Genomic DNA, 17500 nt, shown 5'->3' with positions numbered 1-17500 from the left:
AGATTTATCCCAGGCACAATATAAAAGAAGGCGTTTAAAACATCCAGATAGTGATCCGGATCAGCACCAAAAATGAAATTATTGGTTCCTTAAATTTCATCAATCAAATCCGTTCATAACTTTTTGCGCTATCTGTAGCAGAGTGAACCCTCTTGTCACTCATCCACTGTCTTTGTCTCTGAGTGGCTGTAAGCATACACACACACAGAAGTTGAGCCTTGTCACGTTATACAAATGATCCGCATCAGCTCCAAAAAGTCTAATCACTTGTTTCTTATCTCACTTCGGATATTTTCTCAAAGTTTTGAGTTACAGTACTAACTAACAGACTGGCAGAGGTCATTAGACCATTCAGCTATAAACTGTATGAGCGTTCAGCAATTTGTGGTTGTATCTACCTTTAAATAATAATCCTTATTGCGGTACAAAAATAAAAAATATAATTGGAGCATTTACGGTCACTTTTTTGGATCATCCAATGACATTCCAGCCTCTTCTAACCAAAGACAAGGAAAAAACATTACAAAGAAATGTGCAAAATGCTGTTTGAGGACTTAAAATGAACATTTAGACATAATGTTTCTGTTAAAGTGACACAACTGAAAGAAAAGTGTGGTAATATTTGTGCCAAATGTCCTCCTTACAGTGCAGGAAGTCAACAAGCCAGCCTGTCTCCTTCCTCCTCTCACGTCCCCTCCATGTCTGCCATCGACTCGTCTTTCTGCATCCCGGAGCCGCGCGCCTGCTCGGCTGTCGCTCAGGTGAGCAATCAAGAAAAGGGGAGGAGCCTATGTAGCAAGGACAAACTCCTCTCTCGTCATTTGTGGATCTTCCAGTTCCTGAGGAGGTGAAGCTTCCATGTCAGAGGACTGACGGGCGACAAGGAGATGTTGTCGTGTCGCTGTTGCCCTCTAGTGGAGGAAGAGGAGGCTTGCAGTTTGCTCTCTGCCATCTTCACCTTCAGCCCTGATGCAGCTGACAGGTACCCTGAACACATCACCACAACACTTTATTTTAACTACATGCTTATTATGGTGCAGCTCTTTTAAATATTAGTCACATTAATAGACACTCCTCACAGCAATGTTACTTTAAGTCAACTATATATGAATATATATATATACACTACCGTTCAAAAGTTTGGGGTCACATTGAAATGTCCTTATTTTTGAAGGAAAAGCACTGTACTTTTCAATGAATATAACTTTAAACTAGTCTTAACTTTAAAGAAATACACTCTATACATTGCTAATGTGGTAAATGACTATTCTAGCTGCAAATGTCTGGTTTTTGGTGCAATGTCTACATAGGTGTATAGAGGCCCATTTCCAGCAACTATCACTCCAGTGTTCTAATGGTACAATGTGTTTGCTCATTGGCTCAGAAGGCTAATTGATGATTAGAAAACCCTTGTGCAATCATGTTCTCACATCTGAAAACAGTTTAGCTCGTTACAGAAGCTACAAAACTGACCTTCCTTTGAGCAGATTGAGTTTCTGGAGCATCACATTTGTGGGGTCAATTAAACGCTCAAAATGGCCAGAAAAAGAGAACTTTCATCTGAAACTCGACAGTCTATTCTTGTTCTTAGAAATGAAGGCTATTCCACAAAATTGTTTGGGTGACCCCAAACTTTTGAACGGTAGTGTATATATATATATATATATATATATATATATATATATATATATATATATATACACAGTATATACACATATATGTAAATATACACATATACTGTATATACAGTATATATATACACACACACATATATATATATATATATATACACACACACATATATATATGTGTGTCTATATATATATACACATATATATAGACACACACACATATACACATTTTTACACACACATATACAAATAAACACACATATATAATGTATATATGCATGCATGTGTATAAATATGTATATACATATGTATATATGCTTATGTATATATGTGTAAAAACCCAAAACGTATGTATATGTATCATTTAGAAAAATGTCACTATTTAAAGGGAACAAGTAAAAAAAAAATAAAGGCTTTAAAAGTTTCTATTATGTGTTAGTTATTATTAGCTCTAAGTGAAAACCTAATAAATCATGATGTTCAATGTAAAGCTGGCAGGTGTTTACATCCAGCTCTTGTATTGTTGCCATAGATGAGTATGTTATTGCTGTCGGTCAGCGTTATTGACCTAACAGTACGGTGTTACATGTATTAGTGTGATTCATGTATTAGTGATCATGTATTAGTGTGATTCATGTATTAGTGATCATGTATTAGTGTGATTCATGTATTAGTGATCATGAAGCCCAACCTGCGTTTGCACTGTGTTGTCATGCACAGACGACACGTTGAGGCTCACTCGTGCAGCTCAGTCAGAGCCAGGCAGCATGCAGCTCTCTCCTCCTTACTCTGGGCGGCGCCGTCCACCACGGCCACGCCCGTCGTCATGCTGCGACTGCGGCTGGTCAGCTTCTTCAGCTCGCTGGCGAAGGACATCACCTTCTTCTTGTCCTCGCGCACCACCTGCAGCCGTGACGGTACAGTGGACTCGTTATGTCTTCTGATTTATTCATACGCACTTTCTCATGCTTCTGAATGTATGAAAAACGTGTATCAAAATGTTTGACTGGTAGAATGTAGATTGTTAAAAACAAACATAATTGCAAAGGAATAAATAATAAATTAAAAGCAAAACAATTTTTTTTTAATGCAAATCATTATTTATTGTATTTTATTTATTAAGAGACAATTAAAGTAAAATAAAGGGAGTTAAGACATTAAATTACACCTTTGATACACTGAGGGGTGTTAAAAAAGATAACTTTATTATCAGCGAGACAGTGACATAGTTAGAAAAGTGTTGTAAGACGAGTAGTAGTACTAATGAGGCCACACTACCTGCTCCTTCAGTTTGAGAATGAACTTTCCCGCCCCCTTCCAGCGGCTCTGAGCCAAGTAAACACACTCCTGGTCCAGAAGGACACGCTGGACGGGCTTAGTGGTCGACGACTTCTTGGAGGCGACGTCCTTGCTCACCTCCTCCATGAGGACGTAGTCGCTGGCGTTTGGGTTGGACAAGATGCTGTAGGAATACTTGGCCTTGGACAGGGTCTAGAGAGGAGAGCGGGCAGGTTTGGAATATTCTAGAAGATTGGTAGAGCACTCTTCTCACCTGCTGGATGATGTCCTGTGCTGAACTGTAGCGAGGAGCCTTGATGACCGTGTGAGGCTGCTCTGGAGACACTTCATGAACTTGGACCAGGAACATGTCCTCCTCCACACCTCCTTCTACTGCCGCCACCTCCTCTTCACCCTCCACCATCCTCTTCTTCTCCTTCAAACTCTGCCAGCACACAATGGACGCTTCATTAGGTACACAAACTTATACAATATATGATTTGAAAAGAAAAAAACGGCCTGAATGTCAGTTTTATTTTTCTTAATGACACTGAAAATGTGTTTCACTTGTTATACTAGTATTTATACACCTTGTTCCATGGGCATTATATTTAAACAATTCAAAAAATAAAAGTATTAAAAATGTGGACATGTTCTTATGCTAGTGATTGCTACTTTTACATCTGCAATACAATATTTATGATGCAAACACATTATCATATGAACCAAATATACATAAATGGTCTGTAAAGACAATTTGTATTTGGTTTTTGGATATAAATTAAAAGAACTGTGGTTGTTTCTTTTCTGGTAAAAACAAAATGTTCCTTTTAAAAACTTAGAATTAGGTATGTCAAAATAAAATATTCTTTTTAAAGTTGGATGATAAATATCACAAAATATATTTAAATAAAAATGAATCGTGAGTTAAAAACAGTGTCCCCTTTGAATAATGTAACAATTGTGTCAATTATGTTGTATTATTTGATTTTCAAATGTAATTTTGTTACTGAATACAAATAAATACAAATTCAAAGATGTCAATGTAGGAACAAATGCAAATGTTTTATTTTTTTCTTTTAACAAATCAAATGAATTTAATGAGAGAACATAACAAAATTAAGACTTCCAAGATTTGTTGTCAATGTAATTGAAAAAACTGACAATCTTACCTATTTCTATACAGTAACAAATGTGCTGCATATAATGCATACGATGGTGTGGAGCAGTGTGTGTGGGTGTTAAAATGAATGCAATATGTATTATTTATTGCTCAATTTTAGGTTTTTAAATTGGTTTGACTTTTGCAGGTGTATGTGGGAATGGCATTGCTGAAGTGGCAAATGGTTGCACCCGTTTTGTGTTCTTTTAATGTCTTTTGTGTCTTTACCTTATTTTTTTGTATCAGCACTGCAAGCACATCATTTCTACATTGTGGAATAAATAGTTTCTCATCATATATATTTTAAAAATAAATGTGTCATAATATAACAATACCGTATTTTTCGGAGTATAAGTCGCTCCGGAGTATAAGTCGCACCGGCCAAAAATGCATTATAAAGAAGGAAAAAAACATATATAAGTCGCACTGGAGTATAAGTCGCATTTTTGGGGGAAATTTATTTGATAAAACCCAACACCAAGAATAGACATTTGAAAGGCAATTTAAAATAAATAAGAATAGTGAACAACAGGCTGAATAAGTGTACGTTATATGAGGCATAAATAACCAACTGAGAACGTGCCTGGTATGTTAACGTAACATATTATGAATAACTATAACATATAGAACATGCTATACGTTTACCAAACAATCTGTCACTCCTAATCGCTAAATCCCATGAAATCTTATACGTCTAGTCTCTTACGTGGATGAGCTAAATAATATTATTTGATATTTTACGGTAATGTGTTAATAATTCCAGACATAAGTCGCTCCTGAGTATAAGTCGCACCCCCGGCCAAACTGTGAAAAATACGGTAAATAAGAATTCAAAGATGTCAATGTATGACAAAACGCAAATGTTTTATTGTATATTTTTTATTTTAGTAAATAAAATGAATTTAATGACACAAAATTAAGAATTCCAAGATTTTCTGCCAATGTAATTGAAAAAGTGACAGTCTAACCTATTTCTATACAGTAACAAATGTGCTGCATTTTACAAATATATGCTTATAATGGCGTGGAGCAGTGTGTGTGTGTGTGTGTGTGTGTGTGTGTGTGTGGGTGTTAAAATGAACACAATACAATATGTATTATTTATTGCTCCATTTTAGGTTTTTCAATTAGTTTAGTATGTGTGCTCTTTTAATGTCCTTTGTGCGTTTACCTTATTTTTTTGTATCAGCACTGCAAGCACATCATTTCCACATTGTGGAATAGTTTCTTATCCTATATATTTTTTAAATAAATGTACCCCGCCTTCTGCCCGAATGCATCACCCCTCGAAACCCCGAAAGGGACAAGCGGTAGAAATTGGATGGATGGATGTCTATCATCTTGTCAGTACGCATATTTCTAATAAATGTGTCACAATTGAATAATGCTGTCTTATCTATGGCCTATTAGTTGATGCTCCATCCACCACAAGGGGGCACCATCGTAAACATTACCTCCTCTCTGGTTTGAAGACAAATCCTGCCCACATATCCTTCCTCCGTGTCCCAGCTGGCCACCACTTTGACCACCACCTCCTCGGCCGCTAGGGGGCGACGCTGAGCCGAGCGCTTGGCGTCCCCGCGCTCCTTGGCCAGCGGGAGCTTCTCCTCGCACAGGAAGTAGTCTGCAGGCCGGTCCTCTCCTGCGGGGACAATCTAACAGAAGACGTGTGTGTGATTATGACGTGGAAACAAAATAGAAATAATTATTTGGGATGACTGACCGTGTCCAGGAGTTGTTTGGCGGAGGTTTGCTGTGCGACGGAGAAGACGGTGAAAGGTTCTTGTCCAGGAGCTTCATGCACCGTCACTTTGTGGAGCTGACCGCCATGTTTCTCCTCCGCACTGAACAACTACAAAGAAACAGCAGCAGGAGTTTTACTTGGCCTCTCGCCATCATTGTGGACTAGTCTGACCTGGGATGAAGGAGCGGCGCCCCCTGCTGGACTTTCTTCTATCCTCCGGCTGTAGATGAACAAGCTGGAAACTTCCATGGCCTCGTTGTGCTGCGTCCTCAGCTGCACGTGTCTGTAGCCTGCCAGAAGACACGTCAGCCGTGTGGCCCCAAACTAGGCCGACGGAGTCGTGGCTCACCAGCTTTGAGGGCCCGCAGAGGCAGAGTCCTCTGAGCGGTGACCTGGGAGCTGTTGTTCTCCACCACCGCCAGGCGCAGGAAGCACAGCTCCTCCATGTGGACGCTGAAGTGGAAGCGCTCGCTCCACATGGGGTTGAGCGTGTTGCGGTGGATGGGCTTGGTGCGGAAGTGGCAGCTGTCGCCCGGCGTGCCCAACACGTCCACCTCCACGCAGGGGCTGCCGGAGCCGTTGGCGGGACAAACGTTCTGACCCGACACGATCTGAGAAGGAATCGTTTGTCGTACTTCAGCTCACGCAACAAACGCTTCAATGATGGTTTTGTCAACTGTAAATCAGCACATATTTAAGAAATATATTTTATAATCAGTGTTCCGTTCTAATGCTAATCACAATGATGCATTTAGTCTATGTAAGGCTGTCAAATGATGGCGTTAACTACAGTTCATCTCATTTTTCATTTGTTTGTTTGCTCGCCCTTTTCATGTGCTTTTTAACATGTTGGGGTGTGAAACAAACGTCACGCTGAGGTGCTCATTGATTGGCCGTCGTGTTTGGGCTGGTTTAGCAGAAGCTGATTGGCTCACAATGCAAATGGGGCCAGGGGTGTCCAAACTTTTTCCACTGAGGGCCGCACACTGAAAAATCAAAGCAAGTGGGGGCCATTTTGATATTTTTTATTTTAAAAACCAATACAATATATGTATAAAAAAAGATACATTTAGGCCTCCACTCAGACTTGATCCCGGGGACCTCAAAAGGTTTTGGTCAAAAAAAATATTACAAATGTGTCATTATTTAGTATTATTATTATTATTCCAAGGTTTAAATCTCTAGATCAACATTAGGTCTATCTGTCAATAAAACGCTTTTAAAGATTTAAGTTGTATGCCATTTTTGTCAAGGAAAACCGTGTTTTTCTATGGAAAAAAACACAAAATATGCAATATTTTCCCCCAATAAAATTTTTAAGTGGAATATTTGAGATATAATAATTGGAGTCTTAAAAAGGTCAATAACTCATAACAACATTGATTTTAATTCATTATTTTTTTGAGCAATGACATTTTAAAAAAAAAAAGTCCCACTAAAATTATTGGGGATCCAAAAGGGTACTGCTCAGTAAAGTTTAAAAAAATAAATCCAACATTTTTTTAAACTTTTACCACAATAGTCTCAAGATCAACTTCAGATCTATCCGTCAATTATAAGTTTTATTGTTGTTTATGTTTTTTGTTTGTTCGTTTTAGGCCCTTCTTTAAAAAAATAATATGCAACATTTTCCCCCCAAAATATCTCAAAGTGGAATATTTAATGTGAAGTAAATGGAGCCTTGAATAGGTCAATAATTCATAATGACATTTATTTTGATTCATTATTAATTTTTAAAGAAAGAAACAGCCTGCATGGCAGCTTTGTGTTATTAGAGTAAACAATGCAACATTTTCTTGTTACTTTTCACCTGTTTGCTCTTTTATACCACTTTTTATGTTTTTTTTTGTTTTTTTCATCGTATTTTTAAAATGTGCCGTGGGGCCGTTAAAAAATTACCTGCGGGCCGCAAATGGCCCCCGGGCCGCATTTTTGGACACCCCTGGCCTAGACGAATGATAATAATTAATCAATATTTTTTTAAATTGCTTGACAGCACTAATTTTGGTGCTTGTACATTTTAAAATAACAAAAAATAAAAACATTTAAACGTGAGCAAAGTTAGAGAAGTTGTAATTGCTTTTAGTTGTGTCATTATACATTTTCAATAAAGTGTGAATGATCTACCAGTGATAAGGGCCGGTATAGCTCTGTTGGTAGAGTGGCCGTGCCAGCAACTTGAGGGTTCCAGGTTCGATCCCCGCTTCCGCCATCCTAGTCACTGCCGTTGTGTCCTTGGGCAAGACACGTTACCCACCTGCTCCCAGTGCCACCCACACTGGTAATCTAACTTAGATATTGGGTTTCACTATGTAAAGCGCTTTGAGTCACTAGAGAGAAAGAGCTATATAAATATAATTCACTTCACTAATGAAATAATTATGCTTGCTATGTATTAAAAAAAAAATCTTGGTATTTTTACATCAATATTACTTCAATTTATAACGGTTTTTGATATTCAAATTTTCATGTATTATTTGTCATATTTTACTTCTATTCCTAATTCTTAAATCTTTTTATATTATGTATTAGTATTAATATCATCTAGATGGGTGTTTCTTAACTATAGGACATTGTTCGGCCGGGAGCACGTCCCAGGGGGTTGCCAAAAAATATGTTTCACAGCAGTACTCAGTTGTAATACACTTTCCCACCACTTGTGGCAGAATGAAAATATTTTAAAACAAAACGGAAAAAGTTTGGAGCTGAAGTCATAAGGGAGCGCAAAAATGATAACTAAGATGATGGAGCTGCGTGCACTTGAATGTTATTGACAGATTCAGAAACATATTCATTTACATTGTTTATTATTAATTTAGTTAGAATATATTTATTTTAGTACTGTGAAACTGTATTTAAAAAAAAAATCATCAGTTTTAAGGGGTAAATAAACTGTAAGTAGGTTAGCTATTATTATTTAATACAATTAAAATAAAGACTAAGATTACTAGTCAGAGTTAATATTTGAGTGGGGCCCCTCTTTAGTGGAAAAGGTCAAAAAGGCTGAGAACTAGAGATGTCCGATAATGGCTTTTTTGCCGATATCCGAGATTCTGACATCAACCGATACCGATATATGCAGTGGTGGAATTAACACATTATTATGCCTAATTTTGTTGTGATGCCCCATTGGATGCATTAAACAATCTAACAAGGTTTTCCAAAATAAATCAACTCAAGTTATGGAAAAAAATGCCAACATGGCACTGACATATTTATTATTGAAGTCACAAAGTGCATTATTTTTTTGAACATGCCTCAAAACAGCAGCTTGGAATTTGGGACATGCTCTCCGTGAGAGAGGTTGAGGTGGGCAGGGTTGGGGGGGCGAGGTTGAGGTGGGGGGGGTAGGTGGTAGCGGGGTGTGTATATTGTATAAGAGTTAGTGCTGCAAGGGTTTCTGGGTATTTGTTCTGTTGTGTTTATGTTGTTGAACGGTGCGGATGTTCTCCCGAAATGAGTTTGTCATTCTTGTTTGGTGTGGGTCCACAGTGTGGCGCATATTTGTAACAGTGTTAAAGTTGTTTATACGGCCACCCTCAGTGTGACCTGTATGGCTGTTGACCAAGTGTGTGTTGCATTCACTTGTGTGTGTGAAAAGCCATAGATGTTATGTGATTGGGCCGGCACGCAAAGGCAGTGCCTTTCAGGTTTATTGGCGTTCTGTACTTCTCCCTACGTCCGTGTACACAGCGGCGTTTTAAAAAGTCATACATTTTACTTTTTGAAACCAATACCGATAATTTCCGATACTACATTTTAAAGCATTTATCGGCCGATATTATCAGCAGTCCGATATTATCGGACCCCTGATCTTGATCACAGGTGTCAAACTTAATTTGATCTGCATCAATAAAACATGTCATTTTAGCTAAATGTGTTTCACATATGACATAACGCAAAATAATTTGATGAAAAAAAGCTATTACAGGCAATTTTTTGGGTCATTTAAAGCCTTTTTGAACTCTAACACCTGCTGTCACCTTGACTTCTGATTGGAAAGTCATTTTTCCATCAGTTTGTTGGCCCACCATATGTTAGTAGTCAAATGAAAAGGGCAATGATGTAATAATATTATCATTATACAGTTATATGGTTTCCCAGTTACACAACTAGATGATGTATTATCACCATAAGTTATGTTTCCCCCCCCAAAAGAGTGCAGCTTTCACTAGTTGAAGACTTCACCATAAACGAGGAGCTTCTGTTTCCTGTAGTAAAGATGATGTAATCACCGTGATGCAATAGACGGCGGCACAGCTCCGGTCCACGTCTCTCTCCATGGGACAGAACTGCTGGTAGAGAGGACAGCTGCGGTCCCGGAGCACGGCGGGCTTGAGGACGTATCCGCAGCCGCCGTTGTCCTCAAACAGCGCTGCGTTCAAGTGCATGGGCAGATCTGCGGGAAAGACGGCGTCATGACGACGAGACAAAAAAAAAAAAAAAAAGGGTCCACCGGGGTTGGCTTTTGTCCTCACCGTCCGTCTGGTAGTTGAGCGCCACCAACTGGATGCCGTGCAGCCAGAAGAGGAGCGGGTTGGGGTTGGCGGAGTCGATGCGCGTGGCGGCCGGGTACGTCCTGAGCAGCTGGCTGGCCGTGTGCTGCATGAGCTTCAGAGAGTAGCGGCGGCAAAGGCGCTTGGCGGCGTTCTCGTTCACGGAGGAGATGTGGTAGCACTTGGGCGTGCGGATGATGGCGCTCAGCGACGTCGGCGGGTTGGCCGGCGACGTCTGCTGATGATGCTCCTCCCAGCTCAGACGCTCGCCGCCTTCAACACATCAGGACAAGATGTGGACAAAAGTTTTGGGACAGGAAGTGTTTGCAAACGCCCCCCCCCCCCGCAAAATAACGCACCTCTCCCGGGGTTGCGGCTCAGCGTGGAGACCTCCCCCGTTTGTGCGCAGCGGGCGGGAGCCGTGCCAAATATGGACTTCCTGGACTTACCGCGGTCTTTCCCCCTGCCGGAGCCCGCCGGGGACAAGGTGGACAATCCTGGGGTGGGTTCACACAAACCGAAGAGGTTCATTTTCATACCTAATTGAGATAAGGCTGTCAAATAATGTCAACGAGATTTTCGAATGAATCGCGACTCCTATTTTTAGCGATTCTTAATCAGTTATTTAAAAAAATAAATTTTATTTAGTAATGTTTGGGTAGAATTCTATTCTATTTATTTATCAGAGCTGTTTATTTTATGGAGGAATGTCGTTAATCAGTGGCCTAGTGGTTAGAGCAGGGGTCACCAACCTTTTTGAAACCAAGAGCTACTTCTTGGGTACTGATTAATGCGAAGGGCTACCAGTTTGATACACACTTAAATAAATTGCCAGAAATAGCCAATTTGCTCAATTTACCTTTAACTCTATGTTATTATTAATAATTAATGATATTTACACTTAATTTAACGGTTTAAAAGAGGAGAAAACACCAAAAAAATTACAATTACATTTTGAAACATAGTTTATTTTCAATTTCGACTCTTTAAAATTCAAAATTCAACCGAAAAAAAGACGAGAAAATCTAGCTAATTCGAATCTTTTTATGGAACATCATTAGTAATTTTTACTGATTAAGATTAATTTTAGAATTTTGATGACATGTTTTAAATAGGTTAAAATCCAATCTACACTTTGTTAGAATATATAAGAAATTGGACCAAGCTATATTTCTAACAGACAAATCATTATTTATTCTAGGTTTTCCAGAACAAAAATTTTGAAAGAAATTCAAAAGACTTTGAAATAAGATTTAAATTTGATTCTACAGATTTTTTAGATTTGCCAGAATAATTTTTTTGAATTTTAATCATAATAAGTTTGAAGAAATATTTCACAAATATTCTTCGTCGAAAAAACAGAAGCTAAAATGAAGAATTAAATTAAAATGTATTTATTATTCTTTACAATAAAAAATTTTTTTTTACTTGAACATTGATTTAAATTGTCAGGAAAGAAGAGGAAGGAATTTAAAAGGTAAAAAGGTATATGTGTTTAAAAATCCTAAAATCCTTTTTAAGATTGTATTTTTTCTCTAAAATTGGCTTTCTGAAAGTTATAAGAAGCAAAGTAAAAAAAATAATGAATTTATTTAAACAAGCGAAGACCAAGTCTTTAAAATATTTTCTTGGATTTTCAACTTCTATTTGAGTTTTGTCTCTCTTAGAATTAAAAATGTCGGGCAAAGCGAGACCAGCTTGCTAGTAAATAAATAAAATTTAAAAAATAGAGGCAGCTCACTGGTAAGTGCTGCTATTTCAGCTATTTTTAGAACAGGCCAGCGGGCTACTCATCTGGTCCTTACGGGCTACCTGGTGCCCGCGGGCACCGCGTTGGTGACCCCTGGGTTAGAGTGTCCGCCCTGAGATCGGTAGGTCGTGAGTTCAAACCCCGGCCGAGTCATACCAAAGACTATAAAAATGGGAGCCATTACCTCCCTGCTTGGCACTCAGCATCAAGGGTTGGGATTGGGGGTTAAATCAGCAAAAATGATTCCCGGGCGCGGCCACCGCTGCTGCTCACTGCTCCCCTCACCTCCCAGGGGGTGATCAAGGGTGATGGGTCAAATGGAGGGAATAATTTTGCCCCACCTCGTGTGTGGGCGGCATAGCTCTGTTGGTAGAGTGGCCGTGCCAGCAACTTGAGGGTTCCAGGTTCGATTCCCGCTTCCGCCATCCTAGTCATTGCTGTTGTGTCCTTGGGCAAGACACTTTACACACCTGCTCCCAGTGCCACCCACACTGGTTTAAATGTAACTTAGATATTGGGTTTCACTATGTAAAGCGCTTTGAGTCACTAGAGAAAAGCACTATATAAATATAATTCACTTCACAATCATTGGTACTTTAACTTTAATCATAGAACTGACACCCAATGTTATTAAAAAAGTATTGATTTTGAATCGGAAATTGATTGGGAATCGAATCGTTACCCCCAAGAATTGAATCGAATCACAGCCCTAATGATTTGACTTGAAGAAAAGAACAGTAGGAGGCCATTTTGCTTCTTAAAGGGACAGTACACACCCTCAGGACTAAGTATTGTACTCAAAAAGGTCAAATGTGGGTATTATACAGCCATTAATTATCATTATCAGAATTCATTTAAATTTTTTAAGACCTTTTTTTGGTAAGTGAAGAGACTCGCCTCACAAGCACATGAACTGTGTTGTCTTTGTTCAATATTTTACTGATTTTACACTTTTCATGTAATTTATAAAAAAAGAACTAAAAACCAGAAATGTACATTTAATTATCGTATTTTTCGGACTATAAGTCGCAGTTTTTTTCAAAGTTTGGCCGGGGGTGCGACTTATATGTGAAATTATTAACACATTACCGTAAAATATGAAATAATATTATTTTGCTCATTCACGTAAGAGACTAGACGTATAAGATTTCATGGGATTTAGCGATTAGGAGTGACAGATTGTTTGGTAAACGTATAGCATGTTCTATATGTTATAGTTATTTGAATGACTCTTACCATAATATGTTACGTTAACATACCAGTTCTCAGTTGGTTATTTATGCCTCATATAACGTACACTTATTCAGCCTGTTGTTCACTATTCTTTATTTATTTTAAATTGCCTTTCAAATGTCTATTCTTGGTGTTGGGTTTTTTCAAATAAATTTCCCCAAAAAATGCGACTTATACTCCAGTGCGACTTATATATGTTTTTTTCCTTCTTTATTATGCATTTTCGGCCGGTGCGACTTATACTCCGGAGCGACTTATAGTCCGAAAAATACGGTAAGTACTGTACTCAAAAAGGTAAAATGTAGATACTATATAGCCATTAATTATCATTATCATAATTCATCTTCATTTTTGAAGACATTTTTTGGTAAGTGAAGAGACTCGCCTCACAAGCACATGAACTGTGTTGTCTTTGTTCAGTATTATACTGTTTTTACACTTTTCATGTAATTTATAAAAAAAGAACTAAAAATCAGAAATGTACATTTAATTACCGTATTTTTCGGACTATAAGTCGCAGTTTTTTTCAAAGTTTGGCCGGGGGTGCGACTTATATGTGAAATTATTAACACATTACCGTAAAATATGAAATAATATTATTTAGCTCATCCACGTAAGAGACTAGACGTATAAGATTTCATGGGATTTAGCGATTAGGAGTGACAGATTGTTTGGTAAACGTATAGCATGTTCTATATGTTATAGTTATTCATAATATGTTACGTTAACATACCAGGCACGTTCTCAGTTGGTTATTTATGCCTCATATAACGTACACTTATTCAGCCTGTTGTTCACTATTCTTTATTTATTTTAAATTGCCTTTCAAATGTCTATTCTTGGTGTTGGGTTTTTTCAAATAAATTTCCCCAAAAAATGCGACTTATACTCCAGTGCGACTTATATATGTTTTTTTCCTTCTTTATTATGCATTTTCGGCCGGTGCGACTTATACTCCGGAGCGACTTATAGTCCGAAAAATACGGTAAGTACTGTACTCAAAAAGGTAAAATGTAGGTACTATATAGCCATTAATTATCATTTTTATAATTCATCTTCATTTTTGAAGACATTTTTTGGTAAGTGAAGAGACTCGCCTCACAAGCACATGAACTGTGTTGTCTTTGTTCAGTATTGTACTGTTTTTACACTTTTCATGTAATTTATAAAAAAAGAACTAAAAATCAGAAATGTACATTTAATTACCGTATTTTTCGGACTATAAGTCGCAGTTTTTTTCAAAGTTTGGCCGGGGGTGCGACTTATACTCAGGAGCGACTTATGTGTGAAATTATTAACACATTACCGTAAAATATGAAATAATATTATTTAGCTCATTCACGTAAGAGACTAGACGTATAAGATTTCATGGGATTTAGCGATTAGGAGTGACAGATTGTTTGGTAAACGTATAGCATGTTCTATATGTTATAGTTATTTGAATGACTCTTACCATAATATGTTACGTTAACATACCAGGCACGTTCTCAGTTGGTTATTTATGCCTCATATAATGTACACTTATTCAGCCTGTTGTTCACTATTCTTTATTTATTTTAAATTGCCTTTCAAATGTCTATTCTTGGTGTTGGGTTTTTTCAAATAAATTTCCCCAAAAAATGCGACTTATACTCCAGTGCGACTTATATATGTTTTTTTCCTTCTTTATTATGCATTTTCGGCCGGTGCGACTTATACTCCGGAGCGACTTATAGTCCGAAAAATACGGTAAGTACTGTACTCAAAAAGGTAAAATGTAGATACTATATAGCCATTAATTATCATTATCATAATTCATCTTCATTTTTGAAGACATTTTTTGGTAAGTGAAGAGACTCGCCTCACAAGCACATGAACTGTATTATATTTGTTCAGTATTGTACTGTTTTTACACTTTTCATGTAATTTATAAAAAAAGAACTAAAAATCAGAAATGTACATTTAATTACCGTATTTTTCGGACTATAAGTCGCAGTTTTTTTCAAAGTTTGGCCGGGGGTGCGACTTATACTCAGGAGCGACTTATATGTGAAATTATTAATACATTACCGTAAAATATGAAATAATATTATTTAGCTCATTCACGTAAGAGACTAGACGTATAAGATTTCATGGGATTTAGCGATTAGGAGTGACAGATTGTTTGGTAAACGTATAGCATGTTCTATATGTTATAGTTATTTGAATGACTCTTACCATAATATGTTACGTTAACATACCAGGCACGTTCTCAGTTGGTTATTTATGCCTCATATAACGTACACTTATTCAGCCTGTTGTTCACTATTCTTTATTTATTTTAAATTGCCTTTCAAATGTCTATTCTTGGTGTTGGCTTTTATCAAATACATTTCCCCAAAAAATGCGACTTATACTCCAGTGCGACTTATAGTTAAAAAAATACGGTAAGTACTGTACTCAAAAAGGTAAAATGTAGGTACTATATAGCCATTAATTATCATTATCATAATTCATCTTCATTTTTGAAGACATGTTTTGGTAAGTGAAGAGACTCGCCTCACAAGCACATGAACTGTGTTGTCTTTGTTCAGTATTGTACTGTTTTTACACTTTTCATGTAATTTATAAAAAAAAAAGAACTACAAATCAGAAATGTACATTTAATTAAGTGTCACATTCATTTATGTGCCTCTGCACCATATTTGTACACTTGCATGGCAGGGAAGAATGTGACTTCAAACCGTTACCATGGTTACTGTTAGACCCTGGAACAGATGAATTACATTTCCAGTAAATGTAGGAAAAAAAAATAAGCATCTTCCGTGTCCAGCGTCCAACATAAACACAACAGAAATACACGTGCTGACCTGGGAACTTGACGGCCTGGCAGTAGATGACGAGGTCTGACAGCTCCTGTGCGATCTGCCGACTCTCCTTCTTGTTGTGAGGAAGGTAGAATTCCTCGCCAAGCTCCATGTCGAACACCTGCAACACACACGCCATCAGTCCACGAGATGTTTTGTTACTTTCACCTCGCCTTTTGAGCCAACGTGGAGTCCGCTCACCTTTCCTTTGCTCTGCGTGCTGCTGTCAGCTTTCTTCATCTTCAGCTTGGGCGCCTCGTCCACGGGCTGATCCTCTTTGTCCACGCAGCTTTTTCCTTCTGGCTTGTCGTCCAACAGGTTATCTGTGCAGACACAAAACATGTTTATATTTCAAGGCTACACGCATCAACACAATATCTATATTTCAAGGTTGATTGCACATCATTTTGGTGTGCAGTTTATGGCTGCAAGAAATATCAACAACACAAATATGCACTTCTGGTTCAAATGTGTTTACTTCTTCTTCTTTTGAAGTTGTATTGTTTGTAGATTTGCAAAATGTAATAAAACAATGAAATGTTTCACAATATGTGAAACATGTACAGACACAAATTTGATCCACAAGGAGACTGAGGGCCACTTCGGCAAAGTGGAAGATATGGAGTGCATTACTGTTAGCATGTGTGCGCAAGAAGACATGTTTCATCCTCGAGGAGACTGAGGGAAGTGAGAGAATGGTGTGCTGCAGCGAAGTGGAGACTGCGGAGCACGTTACTCTTAGCATGTGTGTTTGTTGTTTCCAGCTACAATATGTTTAAGATGGCACATTTTATAAAATACATAGCCATACATTTCTAAAATGTACACACATGCTAATAGTAACATCACCTTGCTGTGGCACTCAGTCTCCTTTTGGATAAAATGCGCCATCTTGAACATAGCTAGAAATCACAAAATGACACATGCTAACAGTAAAGCACTCTTCAGTCACCCCAGTCTCCTCTTCCATAGAATGAGCCATTTATACATAGCCATGCATTTGAAAATATACACACATGCTAACAGTAACATACCCCACAGTTTTTACTTTACTGCGGCCCTCAGTCTCCTCTTGGATAAAATGTGCTATCTTGTACATGGCTACAAATTAAAAATGTTTTACAAGCATGCTAACAGTAAAGCACTCCTGAGTCTTCACTTGGCCCTCGTCGATAAAATGTGCCATCTTGAACATGGCTCGAAATAATAATAATATACACACATGCTAACAGTCTCTTCTTCAATAAAATGCTCCGTCTTGTACAATAGCCATAAATTCCAAAACAAATACACACATGCTAACAGTAACATACTCCACAGTTTTCACTTCGCTGCGACCCTCAGTCTCCTGAGTCTCCTCTTCGATAAAATGCGCCATCTT

General features: G+C 37.9%; 1 protein-coding gene across 5 annotated transcripts in view; it reads right to left on the bottom strand.

Moving 5' to 3' along the window:
- plce1 (phospholipase C, epsilon 1) overlaps nt 1-17500 on the bottom strand; it is a 142245-nt gene that overhangs the window by 1150 nt on the left and 123595 nt on the right. For all 5 annotated transcript variants that reach the window (XM_062055664.1, XM_062055665.1, XM_062055668.1 and 2 more), the window contains 13 exons: nt 16321-16442; nt 16123-16240; nt 10671-10808; nt 10294-10584; nt 10051-10214; nt 6165-6426; nt 5987-6105; nt 5795-5923; nt 5526-5726; nt 3184-3354; nt 2910-3122; nt 2323-2534; nt 1-987 (listed from right to left, as the gene is read on the bottom strand). The exon at nt 1-987 is cut by the window's left edge and continues 1150 nt beyond it. In XM_062055664.1, coding sequence (XP_061911648.1) covers nt 2367-2534; nt 2910-3122; nt 3184-3354; nt 5526-5726; nt 5795-5923; nt 5987-6105; nt 6165-6426; nt 10051-10214; nt 10294-10584; nt 10671-10808; nt 16123-16240; nt 16321-16442 — 2096 coding nt within the window. In that variant the 3' untranslated portion in view covers nt 1-987; nt 2323-2366. The remainder of the gene's footprint in view (nt 988-2322; nt 2535-2909; nt 3123-3183; nt 3355-5525; nt 5727-5794; nt 5924-5986; nt 6106-6164; nt 6427-10050; nt 10215-10293; nt 10585-10670; nt 10809-16122; nt 16241-16320; nt 16443-17500) is intronic.

This window comes from Entelurus aequoreus, linkage group LG08 (assembly GCF_033978785.1).
Source record: "Entelurus aequoreus isolate RoL-2023_Sb linkage group LG08, RoL_Eaeq_v1.1, whole genome shotgun sequence".
NCBI lineage: Eukaryota > Metazoa > Chordata > Actinopteri > Syngnathiformes > Syngnathidae > Entelurus > Entelurus aequoreus.
The sequence above is the reverse complement of the archived record's forward strand: the minus strand, read 5'-3'. Positions and strand labels throughout refer to the sequence as shown.